Source organism: Erithacus rubecula (genome assembly GCF_903797595.1).
Source record: "Erithacus rubecula genome assembly, chromosome: 4".
Lineage (NCBI taxonomy): Eukaryota > Metazoa > Chordata > Aves > Passeriformes > Muscicapidae > Erithacus > Erithacus rubecula.
Window position 1 is genome coordinate 39,782,789 of NC_136686.1, and position 22,568 is coordinate 39,805,356.

At 38.4% G+C, this 22,568-nt stretch overlaps 1 protein-coding gene across 2 annotated transcripts; it reads right to left on the bottom strand.

Annotated features, from left to right (window-relative positions):
- Positions 1-16,544: 16,544 nt before the first annotated feature.
- On the bottom strand, positions 16,545-22,530 carry ATP23 (ATP23 metallopeptidase and ATP synthase assembly factor homolog). Of its 2 annotated transcripts, none has more exons than XM_079303516.1 (6): positions 22,287-22,530; positions 21,092-21,137; positions 20,903-20,984; positions 20,478-20,615; positions 18,052-18,135; positions 16,545-17,086 (listed from the first exon to the last, which is right to left on the bottom strand). In XM_079303516.1, the coding sequence occupies exons 1-6, from the start codon at positions 22,468-22,470 to the stop codon at positions 16,883-16,885; spliced, it is 738 nt and encodes a 245-aa protein (XP_079159642.1). In that variant the 5' UTR covers positions 22,471-22,530; the 3' UTR covers positions 16,545-16,882. The 2 variants fall into 2 exon arrangements, with proteins under 2 accessions (XP_079159642.1, XP_079159643.1); XM_079303517.1 differs by having other exon boundaries at positions 21,092-21,189; positions 22,287-22,479.
- Positions 22,531-22,568: the final 38 nt, after the last annotated feature.

The window sequence follows — 22,568 nt, forward strand, 5'->3', positions numbered from 1 at the left end:
AGATCAGACTAGTATGCAGCATAAGGCCTGTTTGTTTCCAAAAATACCCCAAAAAACACACACCCACAAAACCCAAAATCCAACACACAAAACAAAACAAAACAAAAAAAAAAAGCAAAAACTAAACCCGCCAATCCCTCCAACACAACTATTCAGCTATCTGTTCCAGTATAACTAAACTAGGTGTCTAAGAATTAAGTCAACAGTGTTAACTACTCTGATAATAAAGGAATAAATGCAATAAAATTATGGAAATATTTTGCCAGTAACAATTCATTTGCTATCGTGGATGATAGGTGTTGATGATGGCTGATGATTTCTTTTTTCTCTCCATGTAGGAGGTCAAACCCAAGAGGAGTAGCCGAGTTTTGAGGATCATTTGGTAGATTTCTCTGTATTACTCTCCTCTAAAAGCAAAATTTAAAAGTTAGATAAAGTGTATGAAAACAACTGGAATGGAGCCAAGGCAAATGCTCTAGGCATATTGCCTGCATGCATTCAGATTTCAAGGAGGTGGCGTCAGTTTCACTGAGTATTTAGTCAGATGCTTATTATAACAATTTACTCAGCCCAGAGTCCTACGCAGCAGACACAGAAATAGGATCCTTTTTTTCCCATGCTACCAAAACTATCATCAAAAACTTCTGTTTCAACACAAAAATTGAAAATCTAAAAGCACTTGCTGAAAATTTTGCATCATTAACGTTAGAAGCCGTAACTTCAATCCAACTCCCAATTTAATGTTATAAAGATCTTATGAGGGCAGGTATATTCATGCATCTGTGGATGATAGAATGTATATGTGCATGCATTTATGCCTGCACATAAAAGAACAGGTACATATGAAATAGTACAGGACAGTTTGAAAACTGGTGACATTGTGCTATTTATTTGACAGCTTGGAATAAAGTCTGGCATATCGTCTTGGATACCAGAGGAGTGTCAGTATTTTATTCTGGACCAAAAATTCACACAGGACAATACCAATAACAAGATGTTTAATTTCAGTATTAAGTATATTCCCTCTCTCCCCCAAGAAAGTTATCTTTTTTTTTCATTTTACCTGTTTTTCTTTTAATTTTTTTAACAAAGTAAAATTTTTGAAGGTAGTATTAGGAATACAACTTGCAAGTGCTGTTTCAGAATTTTGTACAGTAAGGGCGAAATCCATTAAAGACATTAATTATCTTCAGAATAAGATAGGGATTTATAGAGGATTTGAAAATCAGTAAGTATGGCTGTTGGGGATGTGTCTTAAATTACATTTTCTTTTGCTATCTTAGGTATTACTCTAATATATGAGAGCTGTGATTATTTTCTGATGTGAAATTGATATACTGTTATTGTTATTTAAAGTCAATTATTGGATTGTGCTATAGACCTTGAGAATTTTTATTTCCAATTTGAATAAGGTCATTTCTTCATCTTTTACTTTTCTACCTAAAATACATCTGAACTACAGAGGTATTACAAGTAGCATCCTTTCTTCATATCCTGTTTATATAAACTGGAATCTACAGGTTCTTTAACTGAATATTAGGAATATTTTGTCATATTACACCAATTATATAAAACCTTAGTTCATTAAATTTTTTTTCCAAAAGTAACGATGCCATAGCCACTCTCCAAGAAATTGTTGACAAAGGTAAAAAATCATGTTTACAAAATTCATTAATTAAACTTCATATTTGGGAAAGAAAACATACTTTTAGAGGTATGACTTTCTTTCATTAATAATGAACACTTCCACATATGTTTCATCTGCAGCCCATCCACAAGGCAGGGCTGTGCAAGCAGTGCAGCTTAAACTCACATCCTTACCCCTTCACCACTAAGGCATTCTGCCTCCCACGAACCAACTTTTAGAGGATGAAATATATATTAGTATATAAGAAGATTGCTTTTTATTGATTATTTTTTATTACATCATTTTTATTTAAGAAAAAAAAAAGAAAAAACAATTATAATGAGTGAATGTCCAGGCACCCTAAGGCAAGGAAGATCTCAGAAACAGTTCTGAATTTATCCAGTAAACTCAATGAAGTAACACTTACAATGCACTTTTATTGAGAATATTAAAACAGATGTAAAGATTGTGTCAGAAGTGGGCTAAGCACAGACTAAACAAAACACAAGCTGTGTTTTTATGTGTGCTGAGCTACAGGGTTTGGAATCAAGTAACAAGGCTCAAACTAAATTATTCGTACTCTGCCTTAATGTGTCTAAACCCCCGTACAAGGCAGATAATAGTACATTATTAAAAATATTCTACATTTATGCTAGTTCTCTCAATAGTAAATACTGGCAAATCTTTCAGATAATCTTGAAAAGATACTCTTGAAATAAAATATTTGAATATGCCTAAACAAATACATATTTGGCCCTAAGAGTGTTTTTTTAAATTTATAACTTTCTTGTTGTCTTGAAGAAATAAAAATTGGTGTAAGTATATAACCACTGGGGACAGAAAATTTACTCATCCAGTTGTTAAATAAACAAAATACGAACAGAAGATACTACTGTCAGGGACTAGGTTCTTCTTAGTTTATTAAGCTTTTCTTTAATTAAAACACTGTATGCATAAACAATGAAGCTTAAAGATCTGTAAAAAAGTGCAATGCACAAAGTGGTTGAAGACTTGTTTTCTCAGGTTTTATTGTGTTATTTAGAATATGCAAAAACATATCTCTCCACATTTTCCTGTCTTCTCCCTTCATCACAATGTTCAGCTTCTTCATCTTCTACCATCAGCACCACTACAGCACCCTCAGAACTTCAGTCCAATGCCAGTCACCCACCAAAACTTTGCCACTTCTGGTGTTTTTAGTTCTCTCCCCCTAAACATTTGGGGAACATGGCAAGTGGATAGGATGGATCACATTGGCATTAGCTGTATTTCCTTAGTGAACCAGCTTAGATGGGGCTTCCCACTCAATATTTTACTGGCCTCCACTACCACAGAATAGAGGTTAACAGCTGTACCTCAAAGTTCACTCAGATCCAGTTTCTCCACCAGCATCCTTAACATCCCCAGGCTCCCAGTTGAGCAGCTCCTGAAAAGTCAGGGTTCAAAGTTTGGTGTGTGCATCTTGCAGACCTGATGGTGCAAGCCTTTTCTTGTCCATGTGGACTCACAAATATCTTTCAAATAAGCCTGTCACAATAAAATCTGGCATTAACTGCAATTCAACACATTAACCAGGGAAAAGACTGTAGTGGAAAAAGGGATGAAACTGCATCATATCATTATAGAATTAATTTTTCCATTTTCTCTCCAATTTGTTACACAATTAAAGCTCGAATAGGCAGGGACATCCTGAGAGCTGAGTGGGTGCTCTGTGCAGCTAGTCAGTGTTTGTCTAACAAATCTGCTTAAGGACAGTTTTAGCATCTCCACAGTGTATGAGCAGACGGTCTCTGCAACACCTACACAGTGGTCAACACGTCCAGAAAGCAAGTGCCTACCCAAGGGCAGTCAATTGGACTAATCCAGCATGCAAAATATAGATGAGCTGGACACAGACAGCTGTCATTTGTCCTGATTCTGTTTGAGGGCACTCAGAAATTCCCAAGAAAAGGGCTAATGCTGATAGGAGACTAGGAGGTGAGATATAAAAGCAGCCAGCTACTGCCAAAAAGCAGCAACATTAGCAGGTGTGTATTCCCTCATCTGCTTCTGAGGCAACCTGGATAGGATCATTGTGAAGTTACATGCAGGACACTATAAAATTACAAAGAGAAAAAGTAGATACTAGAATAATTGCTATCAATTCTGTTCTGTGGAAAAATTCCTTACAGCATCCAGCTAAAAGTCTTCATGCCTAAGACAGGAATCTGGCCTATTAGATTTTTCACAAGTATTGGTCTTATGATCACCAAGCTTATTATCTCTCCTTTTAGATTGATTTTATCATTTTATTTAGTGTTCACTTTTAGACAGGTCTGAGGAGCAACCACCTGGCACAATATGGCCATAAAATATTTCTCAACATTTGCTTTGTTAGGATAAGCATTTAGATGATTATGATGCTTTGTATTTTTTTTTTTTTTTTTTTTAATCAGGAGTAGAACTGGTATGGAAAACTCAAAACAATTTTATACATGGTTTGGGTTTTTATGTGCATGTTAGCATGTTCTCCAAACAAGTGACACATATTGAAGTATATAGATCACACCAAAAAAAAAAAACAAACTAAAATTATAATATCTATTTTTTAAAGCATGCAAATGGCATGCTTGTCTCAATAGTTTAGAAACAGATGGAGTGTTGTGTTTATCACATTTCTTTAGAGTTTCTAAATCTGCCTGATGGGAATTCCATTACCTGCACCAGCTGCACAGGTGACCTCTTTGACTTCCACTGGCTAGGCTCTGAATATATAAGACAGTGCTGGCATGTTTTTAACATAAAGTATATGCAAATATGGACATATTTGACATGTTGCTGGAGCACCTATTTAAAATGTATGCCACCTGCTTTAACCCTTGCACCCATAATCATAAAGTGTTTCAAACTCTCTGTGCAATAAAATGTTTCTATGTCTTTCTCTTGATTAATAAATTTTATTTTTTTGCATAATCAGAATCAAATAAGATTCCTTTTCACCTATGAGTCTTTTTTGTTTCTTTTCACCAGGAAATAACTGTAATACTGAAGTCCAAAGGAGAATTTTTCAGGCACTGAATGTCTAATTCCCTCTCTAGTTGCAAATGCTCAGGAAGATTTTGAAATCTTTCCTCATTAGGAATCTTATTACACAAGAAATAAGATACATTTCTTGTTTTCATATGAAGATAGCATACAAAATATTTCTTCTTCTGTTTCTGTCTCATTTATTTGAAAATTCTAAAGTGAATGTATCCCTTTTACAGTGTTTCAAAGATGTTCTAAGGCCCATATTGAAGAAATACCTGCAGTTGTGTTAGTCTGTAGTAATTTTCTAGCAGAGAGCAACCACACACTTGAGACATTTACCCTGTTTCACAAAAGACAAAATGCTCCTTTCTTAGGAGTATGAATAACCTGAGATAATATTATAGGCCTGATTTTAAGAAACCTAAAGTCAGGCAATTTCCTTTGATTTCAGATGTCCACATGAATATGGTTTTGAAGGAAGATACATGGCCCCAGTGAAGTTATGGTTGATTGATAGAGTATAGGTTAGTGATATTGCAGTGCTCCACAGCAAATCATAGAATTGTGGAATGGTTTGGGTTGGAACAGACCTTAGAGATCACCTGGTCCCAGCCCTCTGGCATAAGAGGGACACCTTACATTAGACCAAGTCCTATCCAACCTGTCATTCAACACTTCCAGGGATGGGACATTACATCTTCAGACAATCTCTTCCAGTGACCAGCCCATGGAAAAAAACCCTTGTCCCTCCACTTGAAGCTGGTCTGTGCACTGCCTTCTGACAGTTTGGCAAGCTACAGGAATATGGGGACAACCCCCTTTACTTCCTTGGATTCTGCCTGTGGTCTTTTTCCATTTCCAGCAATTACTATGTTGCTCTGTTCCACATTTTGTCAACAAGCAAAGGGAAAATACATCTTGTATGAGTCAGGAATTTGCTCAAAACTACAACAATGTAATCCATGAAAAATGTTTCAGTTTAGATCTAATCATTACTTTTTATGGGGAAAAGCCTCTGTTGTAATAATAGTAACAGGATTCATAAATAATAATAATAATCTTGTCATATGCTTGGTTTCTACCCCTTTTCCTAGTGTTACTCGCACCCTATCTTCACTCATGCAGATCCTGCAGTCAGTGGTTTCAGCCTGGCAGCAGTGATGAGTGACATGATTAGTGTCAATATCTGGAGTATTTCACCAGTAGGAACATGATGTTCATGTCAGTGGTGCCTTCTTCCTCAATAAGTGATATACCTGAAAACATTTTTATATATTTGCTAACATGTTTTTACCCTTTTTTTTCCTCCAATGAAAGTCCACATTACAACCAAATTAACTATATATGGTGCCTTTTACCTGTATAATGTACTATTTATCTGTTCACTTTCTTATCTCTAAAAAATGGGGATAGCCCTAAAAGCAGTTCCAGATCTTGCTTCCTTTACTTGACTGGTGATTTGTTTACAGCCTTGTGTCATAAAGAGCCCCAGAGTCAGCTTGTGCCCATTTGTCATCACATCTACCTTCCTCTGTTCTGCATTCTGCATTTCCATTTCTTGATGGCTTACCAGGCTGGTATTTCTGTATACTACGTATTTGGGGTAGTCATAAAATATATCATTCTACATAGAACAACTGCTTATTATTGCTATCTCAACAAAACTATGATTTAATACTTTACAAAGTTAAAGGAAAGTAGAATGAATTAGTGACAACAATCTAGCTGAGAGAAAAATTAAAAGGTCTTAAAGCCAACCCAAGTAAAAACAACAACAGCTCAGTGAGGACAAGCCTGATGCACCTCTGCTCTGGGCCTTGCAAACTCATTTCAAAGTCTGTAGCCAGATACAAACAATTCCAGTAGTGTATTGCAGATCTAAAAAGTCACAAAGTGTATGTTTTATAATTACACCGTATCTCATGAGAACCCCCCAGAATTTATTTTCATTTTGTGAGATGGTGGTTGCTTCAAATCACTCTGCATTGTGTCAAATTCCTCTGCTGAATTATTGCCTGGCAAATTTCCAGAGTCTGGACTCTTACAGAGCTCTTCTGATCAGTGTGCAGAACACATCCTGACCTAACACCCCAGTTGCTGCCTGGAGTCCTCTTCTGCCTCCAGTATGCAGCCTGTGAGAGACCTGCCTCCCTGCTCCTGCATCAACTGGGACTGGGAATTTGCACAGTAAAGGGAAATCAGATAATACAGGCAACCTTGGGAAAGAATTAAAAAGCAACTGATGTGAGGCATGAATAGGACGGAAAATGGGATAAAGAAGGTTTTAGGAATGGGGCAGTGGGAAAAACAGGAGATGTCAAAGAGTTTGAGCTCTCAGGAGGGAAAGAGATATGATCAGCAAGAAAGCTCAGTGTCTATTACATGTGAGGCAGAGAACTCACAAATGTAAAATTAGCAGCATGTTCACCTTCAGCTACATGAACTGCATCACTGTGAGAAGTATAGAGATAATTCAAATACCAGATGAGTACTAATCTTCATGAAATTGCTAGATAAAATATAAGTTATATCACCTAAACTAAATGCAAAAATTCTACAGATGCATCCAAGATGTGAAATGTGATACATTTTTTCTCTTTGTATTTCTAAGCACTGGTTAAGTTAAATAAATGTATTTACTTTCAATCTTAAAACAGGCAGTTGAAATTTGAATCTAAATTTACACAGATCAAGTAACTGCTTATGGATAGTGTTCCACAGGTGTTGCAAAAAATCTTTATGGTCCAACAAATGCAAAAAGAGGCTATGCCTACAGACCAGGAAAAAGAAACGAAAAGCTTACGATTGTTACTATAAATGTTACTATGTTACATATGTTACTATGAATTTGAAATATTGAAATAAAGCTGATCTTTAACCCAAAATCATCCAGGAAAGTGACTGTAACATTTTTGTTAAAAAGCCTAGATATAGGAAGAGGTTTGTAGTTTCTAAAGTCTGATATCTAAAAATGAAACAATAATTACTGAATTTACTTTGAAAAATACTTCTCATTTTCCATCAAAAGCTGGTTGAAATGTGCAAGAATTTATCTGCCTTTAGAAGTCACTTTGAGCAACAGCAGTAATCCCTTCTTAGATGGAGAACACTGAAGCTACCCCTAAACCAAATTGCATTTTCCACAGATGACAAGGCAGCTCACTATAATGGAACCCAGCTGTTAGACTAATTTCTAATTTAACCATAAATGAAGAAAAGAAAAATATAATCCTCAATGCAAGTTGTTGTGATATTATGGAATCCATCATAATGAAGAAATGCCCCCACTTTGCAGAAAGGTTAACTGTACAAATGGTATTGCATCAAGGGAAATGTTAATGAGTTTGTGTGGCAGCAGGTAAGCAAGAGCTGGCAGAAGGAAGCTGTTGTGGTAGGCAGATAATTACAATGGCAGTCATGTCTCTGGTAATGACTGGGATTCACATCACATATCTTCTCACTCACAGTACAATTTCACTAGCTCTGTTTATGGTAATCTATGGGATTATTTGACAGCAAGGTGACACTTTGACTTTGGAACAAATTTCATTCATAGACAGCACAATTACTGATAGTGTGACATTCAATTAGACATATCGCTGATGTATAATTTTGATTTTAGAAAATAGACAAACATAAGGTAAATTTTTCATTAGTACATGAAGTTTTTTTGCTTCTCAATTTGTTTTTCATAATGCTATTGCTTTGAACTTACTAATGTGTAGGAGTTGGGAGAAATTTAAAAGCTGTGAGTTTTTAACCATTCAGATGGTTAAAAAAGGATTAGCAAAGAAAAAGGAAAAATTATGCCTTAGAAACATGAAATTGCCTTAAAAAGAAGAAAAATAGATTACCAGGCAATGTTTATCTCTATTATAAACTCTACTACATAACAACAAATCTGTATTATATATTTCAGTAGGGAATTCTACACATGCTTTATCATATTTTAGGTCAAATCCTCAGCTAACTTATTTACCTCAATCACAAAATAGTTAAATATAGGAAAATATTCATGTGGAGAATCAAATCTCTGTGGCCCATTCTTCCCTTTACGGAAGGAATGTGAAATAACAGGGAGGGGACAACATTGACAACAAATGTGGTGAGTACCTCCTGAAGTTCCACCCTTTCCTTGGTCTATGGCAATACTCACTCAGTATTCCATTGCAAGATCAGCACCTCACCAATACTTGCACATAAGTTTTCTATACTCATAGGTGATAAAATATGTACTTTGGTAAGCAGAAAGTAGCTTTCTGTTTGAAATTCTTCAGTAAATGCTATGTGCAAATGAAGTTTGGCTTCTGGGATGCAATGTGTCTAGTCACCTAAAACACTTTTTATTATTTCAGTTCTCTGAGTAGCTCACCTAACTTTGCACAACTGCCTCATCTAAAATCTCTCTTGCTTCATAAAATTCTATCTTCACAAATACAGCATTGTAAATATTAAATTTCTGGGGAAGAAGAAAACAAGAAAGGAGGATACAAGGAGGAATATGAATTTATCAGAATCAAAACCTTCATGAGAAGACAAAAGCATTTCTGCAAATGCATTGCCTTACTATATGTATGGCTCTTGCCCTACTAGTGATCTCCCTTCTGCCCTTGATGTAGGTTTTACAATTTAAAGCCTTCTTTCTAGCTCTGAATCTGTGTTTGTTATTTTATGTAATGGGATCTAAGTATTTATCAAAGAACAGTAATAAGAAACAATATTCACTCTTGCTCTGCATCATTCTTCCATTGAACTTAGGTGCCAACATTCATACAGACATTGGATTAGAAAAGTTGGCTTAGTTAACTTATTTATAGTCATGATGTGGAAAAAACCAATTTGCTATCAGTATCCTGTTATTTCCACTTCTGTTGAGAAATTTGAGACTTGAATGAACAAAACCTAAGGCCTTAACAGGATATTTCTGGTATTTTTTGACTAGTCACGTTTTTCTCTCTCCAAAGACACAGCCATAATGATCTTATATTTGTAGAGTGGTTTTTATGCCATAGAATGCACAAATACTTCAAAACTTGACTAATTACACACATGAATCTTACTGTTCATCACTGAATACCAGCAGCCTCTGTTGTGAAAGGTTTTCAACAATACACTATAAAGTTCACTTTAGTACAAGATATGACTGCTATAAAGCAGGAAGAGTCTCAGCAGGCAGACAATAACACTTTAAATGGAAATGCAAAGAGACTACTGAAGTTAACATACTACTTAGGAAGTGTGTCACATAGATTTAATGACTTTCCTTTTGTGTTTTGAAAGGACCATACATGCAACAGCTCACTGAGCAAGTTCAAGTGCACTTGATGCACTTACAGCACTGTTCTCCAAGTGTGGTTCACAAGATAACAAATAGTAAGTCTGTAAAAATGACATGATTAAATGTAAGTAAGTTCTTAAGTGCTTTACTGATCAGAACTTCCAGAGCTGTATAAAAGAGTCTGTGTCCCTGAGAGTCTGACACACACATCTTTAAAGTAGGATTCCTGAAGAAGAGAAATAGAGGCAGTGAAGAGGTTTGGATTTTTTCACTGGCACAGTTTATAAAGCCAGAAATAAGTAATTTGTCCCCCAATCTCTTCTCTCACCCATTTGAGTTTTCTTTATGAGACTACAGCTGAAGTGGACAAGGGTTTTGTTTAAAACAAAACAAAAAACAAAACAAAACAAAACAACCAAAAAAACCCAAAAAAGTAAAAACAAAACAGAAGAAACAAGCAAAGAAAAGAAGAAATGTAGGCAAAACATAGATCTCTAAGACTTCTATGCTGCTGTTAAAATAACTCTAGAGATGCTGGTTTCCATAGACTTCTCCAGTGCTGCAACAAAGATTTCACAAGAGGAAGGTTTACTCTAAGTTCTACTTTAATAATTTCTCAGGGGGTGGTAAATGTGCCTGAAGATGGATAGCTGCCACAGCCACTGCTGCTGAAGGGATTGGAGAGAGTGGACAGCAGTTTGATGAGACTCTCAGGAGATAAGGAGCTTGTCCAAGAGTCTTGAAGGAGCGAAAAAGAGGGTCACCACAGGGAAGGGTGATTTTGAATAGGAAAATCTGTTATGCAAGTATTTTCCTGAAGTTCCTCCACAGATTCTTCAGTCACCCTTGGACAACATGGGACCATCTATTCTCAGACACCCAACCTCTGGGACCAGATCTGTTGCCTTTTATGTCAGCATTTGGGTTGGAGTTAGATTGCTTACATTAAGCATGTCCTGAATGGTGGCAGTTATGTGTCTCAAAAAACATCTACAAAGTCCAATGTGCCAAGACAAAAGCAACTAAATACTAACACTTCCTAAACATAATACTTCCTAAGATGAAATCTAGAAGAATGTTAAAGAAAGTATCAAAATTTACTTTTTTCCCCCATGTTAAGACTGTAGCAGTGCACATACAGTAGATGCCTTACTTCATGATGATATATACAGTGTAGAAGTTACATGCTCAGCCTGCACTGAATAGGGTTAGCAGATTTCTAGAAAATATCTTCAGAAAAGTGCATTTTATATGTGAGATGGGCATTTAAAAAGGCCTGTGAACAGTATGACTTCTAAAAGTCTAACTGCACCAAAAACTCAGCTATCCAAGGTTCATTGACTGAACCCAGAAAGGCTTTCTGAGCCCATGTGTCTGAAATACAGAACATGTCTTTCTTTCTGAGCAAAAGTCTTAAAGGTTTGCACCTAGATTTCTCACCTCTTGGGGAATATTATGCCAGAGTATGGGTATTGTGAAGAGAAGGAAGGGGACACCCTTGGTATGGAGTAATTAGAAGTATATAGGAACCAGAAAGGGTTGACATAATATCCAGCCCACTTCAGTTAGTGGCTGGCAGAAAAATTCACTCTATTGGAGGCATCCAAAGAGCAGGAAAGGATTGTTATATTAAAGCTGTCCTTTTAAGTCTGCTTTTACTCAGCAGTCAGAAAAATGCATCAAGATGGAAATATGTACCTGTGACCTTCTCTTCTTGTATTCCCAGTCCTACAGGTAATTAGTCTCCTACTCGTCGTACCAGAAGGGCTAAGGCAGAAGGTGTGAAACCTGAGGGTAATATATATTCTGTGATAGCAAGGAATGCTCCAGTTCCCATGAATGAATATTCAGCCCTGACAGAAATTCAATTCAGGATCAGCATGAGGTCTGACAGGTAATCCCCATCCGCTGCCATGGTTCCTATGGTAAAGAAACATATTCCCCAATGGTTTCCCAAGTGCATTCCAGTAAAGTGTCAAATCAAGAGACTAAAACGTGGTGAGACACCAGCTGGCACCAACAACAGTTTGGCACAGATGCAGGGAGTGTGAGGGCAGCTGAGGAGCAGAGGAACAGCAGCAGGAGCTGGGGCACAGGAGGAATGGGAGAGACACAGCCAAGATGCCCACAGGTATCCAGGTTTATTCATGGGCATATGACCAGAGGTGAGAAGGAAGCTCTGTAAAATAGGACCTGGGAAAGGGGATTCAACTATTCATTCACAGTGTAATCCTGGGAACTCCCAGCTGGCTCCCACCAGACCAGATCAAAGCTATCAGAGTAAAATCCAGTGCTGTGGCATTAGGAGGTAGAAATTAAAGGAAGACACTTGGAAGAAATACCCCTTGCTCTCACACATGTGACAGCAGTTTAATTCCCCACATAAAATTTCGTTTATCCTCTCCCTTGTGTATATTGGAGATGCACAGTGGCAGAAGGAGGTAACTAGCACTGAAAGAAGAAAGGCCATCCTTCAGCTGCACATGCAGTCTGTGGTGGCACATCCCCCCATCTCCAGCCCTCAATATGTTCTGAGAAATGCTTGTCAAGCCTTGGCCCTGAGCAACAGCACCTGGGCTGAGCAACTGTTGAACTTTCAGCAATACCATCTGCTCCCAGGAACTTGTGCTGCCTAATGAGCTCCTCCCCTTGTTTTTGAGCAACCTTGGAAACTTTTTTTGCCTGAATAACAGCTGAAGTTCTCATGCTTTCAAAGAAAGTTTCGTATTTGAAGTGCAGCCACGATGAAACATTGCTATGACTAAAGCCAACTGTCCTGTGGCCCTATAAACAGTGCTCTGAAATGAGACCCTTTGAGCTGTGACCAGCAACTTCCCTCCAAGCAGAACACCTCTCAGAGCCAGCAAACCCTTTCCCTCATAATTGCTACAATCTAAAACCAGTTTTTAAATCAATATATGAAGGCTCCTGTGGTAACTGACATACATCCAGGCAACTGAGAGTTAGGTGCTACAAACTTTAAAATAATTCTGCCAAGGAGCTATTCAGTGAGGTATGTTCCAGTTAGCACTTCCTCTCTAGAAAAAATAAAATACCTGAAGGCTCTTTATTCAATTATTCTTCCATGTAAAATTATATCTATTTACTATTTGGATAATGCTCTTTTCTTTTGGTCAAAACTGGAAAATCTTTCAGATTTAAGAGAAAAAAATAAAATCTTGTGAAAATTCAGGCATAGGGAATAAGGAATTAAGTTAATATAATTTGCATGATTGTGATTACCAATGCTGGACCTTTCCAGTTTAATGTTTTGGTCTGCCACATGCATCCCAGCATTTATCTAAGTGTCCCTGTGAACACAATCACACTCCAAAACAGCACAGATTGCAAAATTATTTCCATATATGTGTTGAAGTGGTCTTCTAAAGAAAGCAAATATTCTTCAGAAACAGGGGAAAAAAAAAGTGGATTGAAATATGGTTTAATTTTTAACGTCTTTTAATATTAAAGATATGCAAGTTTGATTAAAACAGGAATTTAAACCAAGAGTGAACTGCTCACTGAAGAACAGCTGAGTATAGTGTGCAGCTGATTTTCCACTGCAGCATATGCTGTTCCACAGTCCTTCAGCTCCCTCTGCTGCTTAATCAAGTCACAAATTTTTCATATTTGCATGGAGTTTTTACTCGGTTTTTTAAACCTCTGTTTTGATGAGAAAAAAGCATGCAGATTAAAACTGAACCTGAAGCAATGAAATGATTGCTCAAATTGATAAACAGTGTGTGCAAAGTTCCATGTAATTATTCTCCCTCCTTTTCTCAGGGAATGAGAAGAAGCCCATCAGATTGTCCTGGTGACTTTGCTTTCTGGTGACTTGCTGTGCATATATTCTGCCATTATAATTTGGCTTGGTGTAACTGAAAAGTATCTTTAAAATATATCTTACATTAATCAATATTCAAAAATATTCAGTTAATCAATATAATCTTATATTGAAAAGTTGCTTTAACTGACTTTTTCTGGATATACAATTTTATTTAATAGACATTATTACATAGAACCAAAGAATTATTTAGGCTGGAAAAGTCATTGAGTCCAACTGTTGACTTAACAATGCCAAGTCCACCACTAAACCTCGAGTTCCCTGGATCTTTCTGACCCTGCTTGTAACTGGGCATCAGATTTGCCAACTTTGTGACCTCCCCATTAGACCATGACTGCTGATAAATGCTGGAAGATAGCTCAGTGCCTGCTCTCTCAGGATCCACAGTTGGATCCCATTCAGCCCCAGGGACTGTGTCTAAATGGTGCAGCAGTCTCACCAACCATTTCCCCTTGGATTATGAGGGCTGTATTCCGCTCCCTGCCCCTGTCTCCCACTTCAGGGGGCTGGGTGCTCAGGGAACAACTGGTCTTTCTACTTAAAACTGAGACAAAGAAGGCATAGATTACCTCAGCCTTTTCCTCATTTTTTGTTAGTTTCCTCTCCCATCCAATAAAAAATCCAGGGTCTCTTTAGCCCTCATTTTGTCACAAAGGTATCTATTGAACACTTTTATTGTTTTTTATGCAATAGCCAGATGAAGTTCTAGCAGGGCTTTGGCCCTTTTAATTTGCTCACTGCAAAGCCTCACTATATCCTTGTAGTCCTCCTGAGCTGCCTGATCCTTCTTCCAACTCTCCTCTTTTCCCTGAGTTGCAGTCAAAGCTCTTTGATCAGTCAGGTTGGCCTGCTCCAGTCCCTTGACAATTTCCTTTCTGAAGAACATTCAGCCTTGGATCCTCTGCCCTGCCTCCTAAGGTACTCTGCCAACCAAGTTCCAAAACAAGACAAAGTCTGCCCTCTGGATATCCAAGGTACCAGCTGAGTACTGAGCCCCCTCCTTACTTCTCCAACAACTGCCAAATCAAACATTTTGTGACTACTGTGCTCAACATAATCTCATAATGATATACATATATATGTTAGCTATTATGTCTTTTATATATGTTAATAATTATGTCTGTATATAGCTCATGTCCTCTTTATTAGCAATATTTCTTGCAGATATCTCTGGAATACTTTCTTTCCAAGATTTTATCATGCTCACCTATCAAAAATGTTAAAGAATAAAAAAGCAGCTTGTATGCTTGCATTTTCCAGGTTTTATTGCTGTATTTTTCATTTCTAAGTAGATTTGATAAAGCTTATCCCAGATAGAAAACAAATGTATATATTCAAACTATGTATTGGTCAAAATACAATATAAATGCAAACACACACACACATTCATTAAAGCAGAACTTTGGTTAATAAGGGATAATGAAGGAATTATTTGCCAGAATACATGTTGGAAGCATGAAAACCCCAGTATCATACAATACACTGACTGAAATGATGACTTGAAGAGCAGTAAGGTTAAGGGAATATCAACACATACTACTATCCTGATTTCAAGGCATCTCTGATCCTCAGAGGATTTTGGAAACTGCAGTTCTACACAGACTACATGGAATATGGGAAGCCTAGAATTCAATTTTCTCCATAGGTATCTAGGTTATACCCATTTTTTTCTCTTCAGATATTCAGCCATGAGATTATGTCAGTCACTGATGAATCACCCCAGGAAAGATTATGAAATCTCCATTTGAAATTCTGTGAAACTACTGAAAGCACAGGTTTGAAGAATCTTAGTCTAAGACCTAACTTCCCCCAGTACAATGGGAATGACTTTCTGAGGGATCTACATCAATGCTGAGCCCCAGAAGTAATGGTTCCTGTAGGTATGAATTATGCTACACCTGGAAATAAATGCAACCCACACATAGTCCAACACAAAGGGAACTCAGGCAATTCAGGCTTGATCAGCTCTCAGGCACTTCGTGTGTGTTCTGCTTTGTCCTTTGTGAGGACTGTGCTCAGGTTTGAATGTTCTCAGTGTTTGCTATTCATCAGGAAAAGGCAACACACTGTTGTCATCCTCAGGCATCTTGTTCCTTAGACACCTTAGAAGCAGGACCATTGGGTTGGAGACTTATCACATGACTGAATACTTCCTAGGAGAAAATTACAGAATGATGGTCAGATCAAAAACATTGTAGGCATGTGAAATAAATAGGTGGATTGAAGGAGCCCAAGTCTGCAAACAAGGGCCCTGTTAAAGGCTGCTAAATTCTGAAGGTACTTGGGAGTACCTCCCCTTTCAGCTGTAACATGTCAGGCACTCACAACTGGTGTATGGACTGGCATTTCCCTACCTGAGCAGTTCAGTGCCTCACTCCAGTTCAAGTCTCACCAGTCTGCTGCCACACCACAGCCAAATCTCAGTTATGTATTGCCTGAAAAAGCTTCATACACTGACTGCCCTGTTATCACAAAACACATTAGGACACAAAACAGGAGAAGGCAACACTGGGTACGATGATCAGTCCTCTACTACCAGAGACTATCAAGACATGAGCAGCAATTTAGGGTATAAAGGACTCAAGTGACAAAAGCTTGCCCACCACTGGAAATGTTAGACCACCTAAGAATTTCAGGAGGTGCTCAAAACCAAAGGTGGCAGTTATTAAATTCTAGGTTTAGCCATAGTTATTAAATCTAGAGCACAGAGCTGTAGTTCAGGTGCCCATCCTTTCAAATAGAGTGATGATATCAAGTACGACTGTATTGAAGATAGTGAAAATGTTAAGATTTTATGAAAAGATTTATTCAGTGCCAACAAAATTTTCAGAAACCAAGTCCAGATCAATCAGAGTGAAAAAATTAAAAGCACATTTAATTGTACTTGACAAATCATTTGGCATGCTAGATAATCTTTCTGGAATAACAGGTGAGGAAACACTGTTTGTAGTCTTGTTCATTTACCCCATTTACTTCCATGGAAGTTGGCTCATGGAAAATGTCTAGAAAATAAATTCATACATTTGATAGGTTTGCCCTTTCCATCAGCACTGTGGGCACAGACTGTAATTCCAGATGTTACTGTACAAACAGGTATTAATGTCTCATCTGGTTCCCCCTGCCCTTACAAATTAGTAGTATATCGATCTCTGTTCTGAAAGTCTCTGTAAGCACGTTTTGCATCTGCTTTGCTGTGTGGAATTCTTCCAAAAGGCTCCAGATCATTGAAGCAGGCATCAAAAACTTCATCCACAGCTTTTTCTGCTGTTTCTTTGCTAACTTTTCTAACAGCCAGAATGGAACGGATTGCTCTGTCTCGTACACAAGTCTAAAGTGAAAAAAAAGAAAAATCTGTTAGTTTACTTTTTTCCCAGATTTTGTAAAGTATTAACTTCTACTTTATAGGCAATACTTTGCATGAAAGAAGAGTCAAACAGTGCCTGTAATAAACATGAAAGTATATTTTAGTTCCATCCTGTGTAAACTATGTGCTTTAGTTTTCCATGTACACATGAACCATGAAACAATTAAAAGACATTCCTTGGAACAGGAATTAAAATACAATTTGGCATTTGTTGTAGGTGTTTAAGCATTTGCAAAACTTGACCTGGACACAAAAAAAAAAAAAAAAAAAAAAAAACAAAAACATGTCAGAAAGAAACAGACGCAAATACCAGTTAGGTTCTTTAAAAATTGAAATGCTGTAAAACAAAGGGAAGACTTCTCTACTGGTCTTCATTTTGATACCTCTCTTCATGGTAACTTTTTCTTACACAGTTTGATAACAAAAGACCAAAAAAATGCAAAAACACCATCTACAAGCTAACTGCCACTCTAACATGAGCAATCACTTGGGTCTTAATCTGTAGACTTCATTACTATTTACAAAAAATAATTCCTACAAGACTTAAATCAAAATCTCCTGATTTTGCTTCCTTCAGTTTTCAAAGACCTTTCAAAAGAGCGTCACCCACTAATAGTGGAAAAGGTATTTCCACTACATTTCCTGAAAGCCCTGCTTTTTGTTTGGTTTTATTAGCCATCCATTGTCATGGTAATGCTTTAAAACATGACTAAATATTCAGGGATTTCACTTCAATAAAAATAACAAGGTGGGGAAGTGGGGGAAAAAAACCTAACACTGACCATTAAGGGTTAGTTAAGAGGACACAGCAAGTCATGGCATCTATTTATTTTTCTAAAGTTTCCAGCTATGAAAGTTCAGAGGGCTGAACCAAGAAGGTAAAGATGGTTTAAAACACATTACTAAATTTTAACATCTGCAATCTTTACCTGATGGTGCCCTTTCAATCCGAATTTAAACCTGGCGATTTCATTCATCAAAGTACAGTCTCCACTGAGATTAGCAGCTCGAATCTATTGAGAAAAATAAAAAGTCACAAGATCAGACAAACACATGAAAATATAAAGTAAAAAAAGTTGTAACAAATGTTTTTCTTCGTGTATTTATGGTGACTGCTGGTAGAGGATACTCCTGAGGCTACTCTAACTTAAGTACCTGTTGCTACCATAGGCTTCACATCCATTTCAGCCTCAGTGAAGCACAACCTTCAGGAACTACATCTCACATATCCCTGAAGTTTAAATAAATGAGCAGTAGAGATTATATGTATGTGTATGTAAATACATGAACTGCTCAAAGAACATGAAAAGTAATATTCTCCCCAATCTGTATCAGAATCTGTTATTAGAGTCAGGAAGTAAGGCAGATATCTTTCAGACTACAGATGCAATACCACAAGACCACTAACCCATCTGTTTTGAAAAAAGCCACATTCAAATAAGCAAGTATGTTTTAGCTTAACTGTCTTGTCCTGTACACTAGAATTTCTTCTGTCTGCTAAATATTCTACACCCTATGCAGTCTGCTAGGAAATGTAAATAAATCCTGATTTCCTATAATTAAGAACCCGAGTGGAAAAATATGAAAAAGAAAGAATTGAAAAGCTGTCAACAAAAAATGTAAATGGCATATAATTAAGTAATCAAAAAACCTGAAGTGAACAAATACTCCTGACAAGAGCAAGAACACACACAATTTTGGTTTATATGCAACTTATGTTTTAAGGTTTACATGCTTTATTCTGCACTGTGTAAATACATGGACAAAAAAATAATAGTTAATAATTCAGAATTATTGTATTGAGTTCACAGGACAAAGTGTTGGCAGTGAGGGGCCTGCCAAGGTGGTGTCTGTGAGACTGGAGAAGTGGCTGTCCCTATGTCAGACAGAGACTGTTTTAACCACTCACCATTAGTGAGTGTTGGTTGAATCTGGTTGTATCTCTGTGATATGTTCAAAAAAGGATTAAAAAAACCTACAGGGCAGCTGTGAGACAGAGGAATACTGAAAATGTGAGGGAAACAGCCCCACAGACACCAATACAGCTAGGAAGGACAGGGAGGAAGCATCAGAGGAGATTCCCTGGCCACTTGTGGAGACCACCATGGAGACAGAGGTCATCTCCCTGCAAGCTATGAAGGAACACAGTAGAGCAGATATCCAAGCTGCAGTCCAAGGAAGACATCACAACACAAGAGACAAATGCCCTGAAAAAAGCAGCAGCTCATTGACAGTCCATGTGGGAGCAGATTTTCTGTCAGGAACTGTGGGCCTTGGGGAGCCAATGCTGGAGCAGTCCATTCCTGAAAGACTCTATGCTGTGGAAAGAAGTCTAGTTGGAGCTGGTCTTGAAGAACAGCAGCCCATGGGAAAGACACAGATTGAAGCAGCTCATGAAAGACTGTATTCTGGGGGAAGGACCTCAAAGTGGACCAGGGAAAGAGAGCAAGGATGAAAGAGCAGCAGAGACTAAGTGTTACAAACTGACCACACCTCACATTCCCTAGCTGCCTGAGCCACTTGGCAGGGAAGGAGTTAAAAAAATTGAAGAAGTGAAGCTGAGCCTGGGATAAGCTATTCTGTGACCAAATGATATGGATTACATCAGAAATGAAATAAAAGCATGCAGATTCATACACACCACTCCTGTGTCACATACACATGAGGAATCCTTCCCAGCCTGTGCTCTACTTAATATTACCTCCTAAAGCATCAAGTATTAAGGCTTTTAATACTCAAATGTGCTCTGAAACCACAGAATCATAGAATGGTTTGGGTTGGAAGTGGCCTTAAAGATCATCTAGTTTTAATCTCTCTGCCATGGGCAGGGACACCTTCCACTAGACCAGGGTACTCAGAACCCCATCCAATGGTGATGGATTCATAACTACAGTGTACTAGCATAAACAGCACAATTACTCAAAAAATTAATATTACTGGCAAAGACAAGCTTGTTGTTACTAAGAAAAAAAAAACAAAAAAACCCTAAACAAAAACAAGGTTACTGTGATAACTATCCAACATACCAAGACTATAGGATAAATATAATTCTATAAGCATTTGATTACCATGTGAACGTGTTTTTACTTCTAAGTACTCTCTCATTTGTCAATAACCACTTCTTATACTCACAGTCATCACATTCTACTTAGTATGACGTTAAGTTGCTAATATTTGTGAAAACTAAGTATTTGTTTTCTGAACAAAATTATTTAGGTTGACCTGACAGAAAGGACAAAACGTACTAAAAGGATTAAAACAAACTAATTGTGTGTAACAGACTATATAACACAAAGCAACCCTAATAACCAGCAATAATTAATAAAATGACAGCATCAGGTGCATTTTAACTTACCTCTGAACATGCTAAATGTTTGACATTTTTAAACCAGTCGACATGTGCACGGCAGTGATCAAATGCATGAATCAATTCATGTGTGACCACCCGGTTCATATGGGACTGCTGGCGAATGTTGTTCTGACACAGAACAATCTGCAGGAGAACAGATATAAGTAGTCTTTTTACTAAGTTTCAATACCTCCCTTATTTTTCAGAGATACAGCACACATCACTGACAGGATTTAAGGTCTTTGGATTGGTGTTTTTCAACACTAACAGACTTATCATACTGAAGTGTCCTAGCTCCAGTACCATGGAACAGCTTTCATTTATTTTGTTTCCATTATTAACTCAAGTATCATCATTGGTAGATTTAATCCAAGCAACAGAACACTAAAAAAACTGCAGTCCTTTGAAAGAGGACTGTGTCCAGCACCTACCTGAGATGTAGCAGCATCAAAACCTCCACTGACACAGCCATCACAGTTTTCACAAGAAAAGTGACGGTCATTGAAGACAGTGCTGAAAGAGACAAACAAACAAAGTTACAGAAAAGAATTTGAAAAACTTCAGGCACTATTTATCACACTGATGTTACTACATAGAACACGACAAATTAGTTTACATACCAACCAGATTGCTTCAGAGCCTCAAGGAGAAGTCGAGCATATGGATCTAGAAAAACATTGCTGCAATCAATTTCTCTAGACAAAAGTTTGAAAATCATCTATAAACAAAATATAAAGGCAGTCAAAGAAAAGAAACAAACAAGAAAACCTCTATACATGCATGTTTATACTTTGCAGTATTTAACTCAACTGCAATGCAACCGGCATCTGTTACAAATCAGACTATGTGATACAGAATCATAGAATGGTTTGAGCTGGAAGGGACCTTGGAGATAATCTAGTCCCAATCCCTGAGCCTTGGGCAGGGACATGTTCCACTCAACCAGATTCCTCAGAGTCCCATCTACCTTGGAACACTCCCAGGAATGGTGCAACCACAACTTCTCTGGGCAACTGTCCCAGTGCCTCACCACCCAGTAAAATATTTCTTCTGCATATCTAGCCTAAATTTGCCCTGTTGCAGTTTGAACCCATTTCTCCTTGTCCTATCACTGCAATTGCCAATGAGGAGTCTCTGTCTGGCTTCCATGTGGGCCCTTCAGACACTGGAATGTTGCTGAGGTTTCCATGCAGCCTTCTCTTCTCCAGGCTGAGCAGCCCCAACTTTCTCAGCCTGTTTCTGCAGGGGAGCTGCTCCAGCCCCGTCACCAACCTGGGCCCTGCTCTGGATCACCCCCACAGTTCCATGTTTTCTAATGCTGGGGAGAATGACCTCCCTTGACCCGCTGGCCATGATGCAGCCCAGGATAGAGCACGAGCTGTTCAGGGATCCAGCCAATCCTGACATTATTTTATTACCAATAAACATAAATAGAGCGGCCTATAGTGACCATCGTTTGCTGTTAACACTCTCAGCAGTCCACATCAAACTGTGAAAAGGGCATGAACGCACAGAAATTGACAAACCATCTTAATTTCTCGCGAAAAATAAATAGCAGTAAAGGAAAGAATAAGAAAATAAATAAAAAAATAAAGAAAAATAAACCACAGCAACTCTCTCAGCATTTTCGACAATGCATGTTGTCTTAACCAAAATCAGCGCGTTCCTAAAGCCGCCAGCTCGGCCCAGTCCGGGCTCCCCGGGTGCTGCGGCAGGGGCACAGGGCTCTCCCCGGGACCCGGGCACAAGGTCACGGCCCGGGCTCCGCCTCGGCCCCTCCGCCGCGCGGGGCCGGGCCCACGGGGCAGCGCTTACTCGTTTCCAGGGTCAGCCTCAGCATCAGCTGGCATTTGTTGTGGAAGGTGAAGAGGCTGCGGACCAGGAAGCTCTGCGGCTTCTTATTGCGGTCCGGGAAGAGCCGGTATCCGAAATCATCCTCCTCCTCCTCCGCCCCTTTCTTCCCAGCGGCCGGCGGCGAGTCCGCCTCCCCTTCCCCCATGTCCGGCCGCGCCGTGCCGAGCGCGGGGCCGCGCCCGCGCCAATCGCCGCGCGCGCTCCCGGCACGTGTGGGGACGCCGCCCGCGCAGGCGCAGTGCC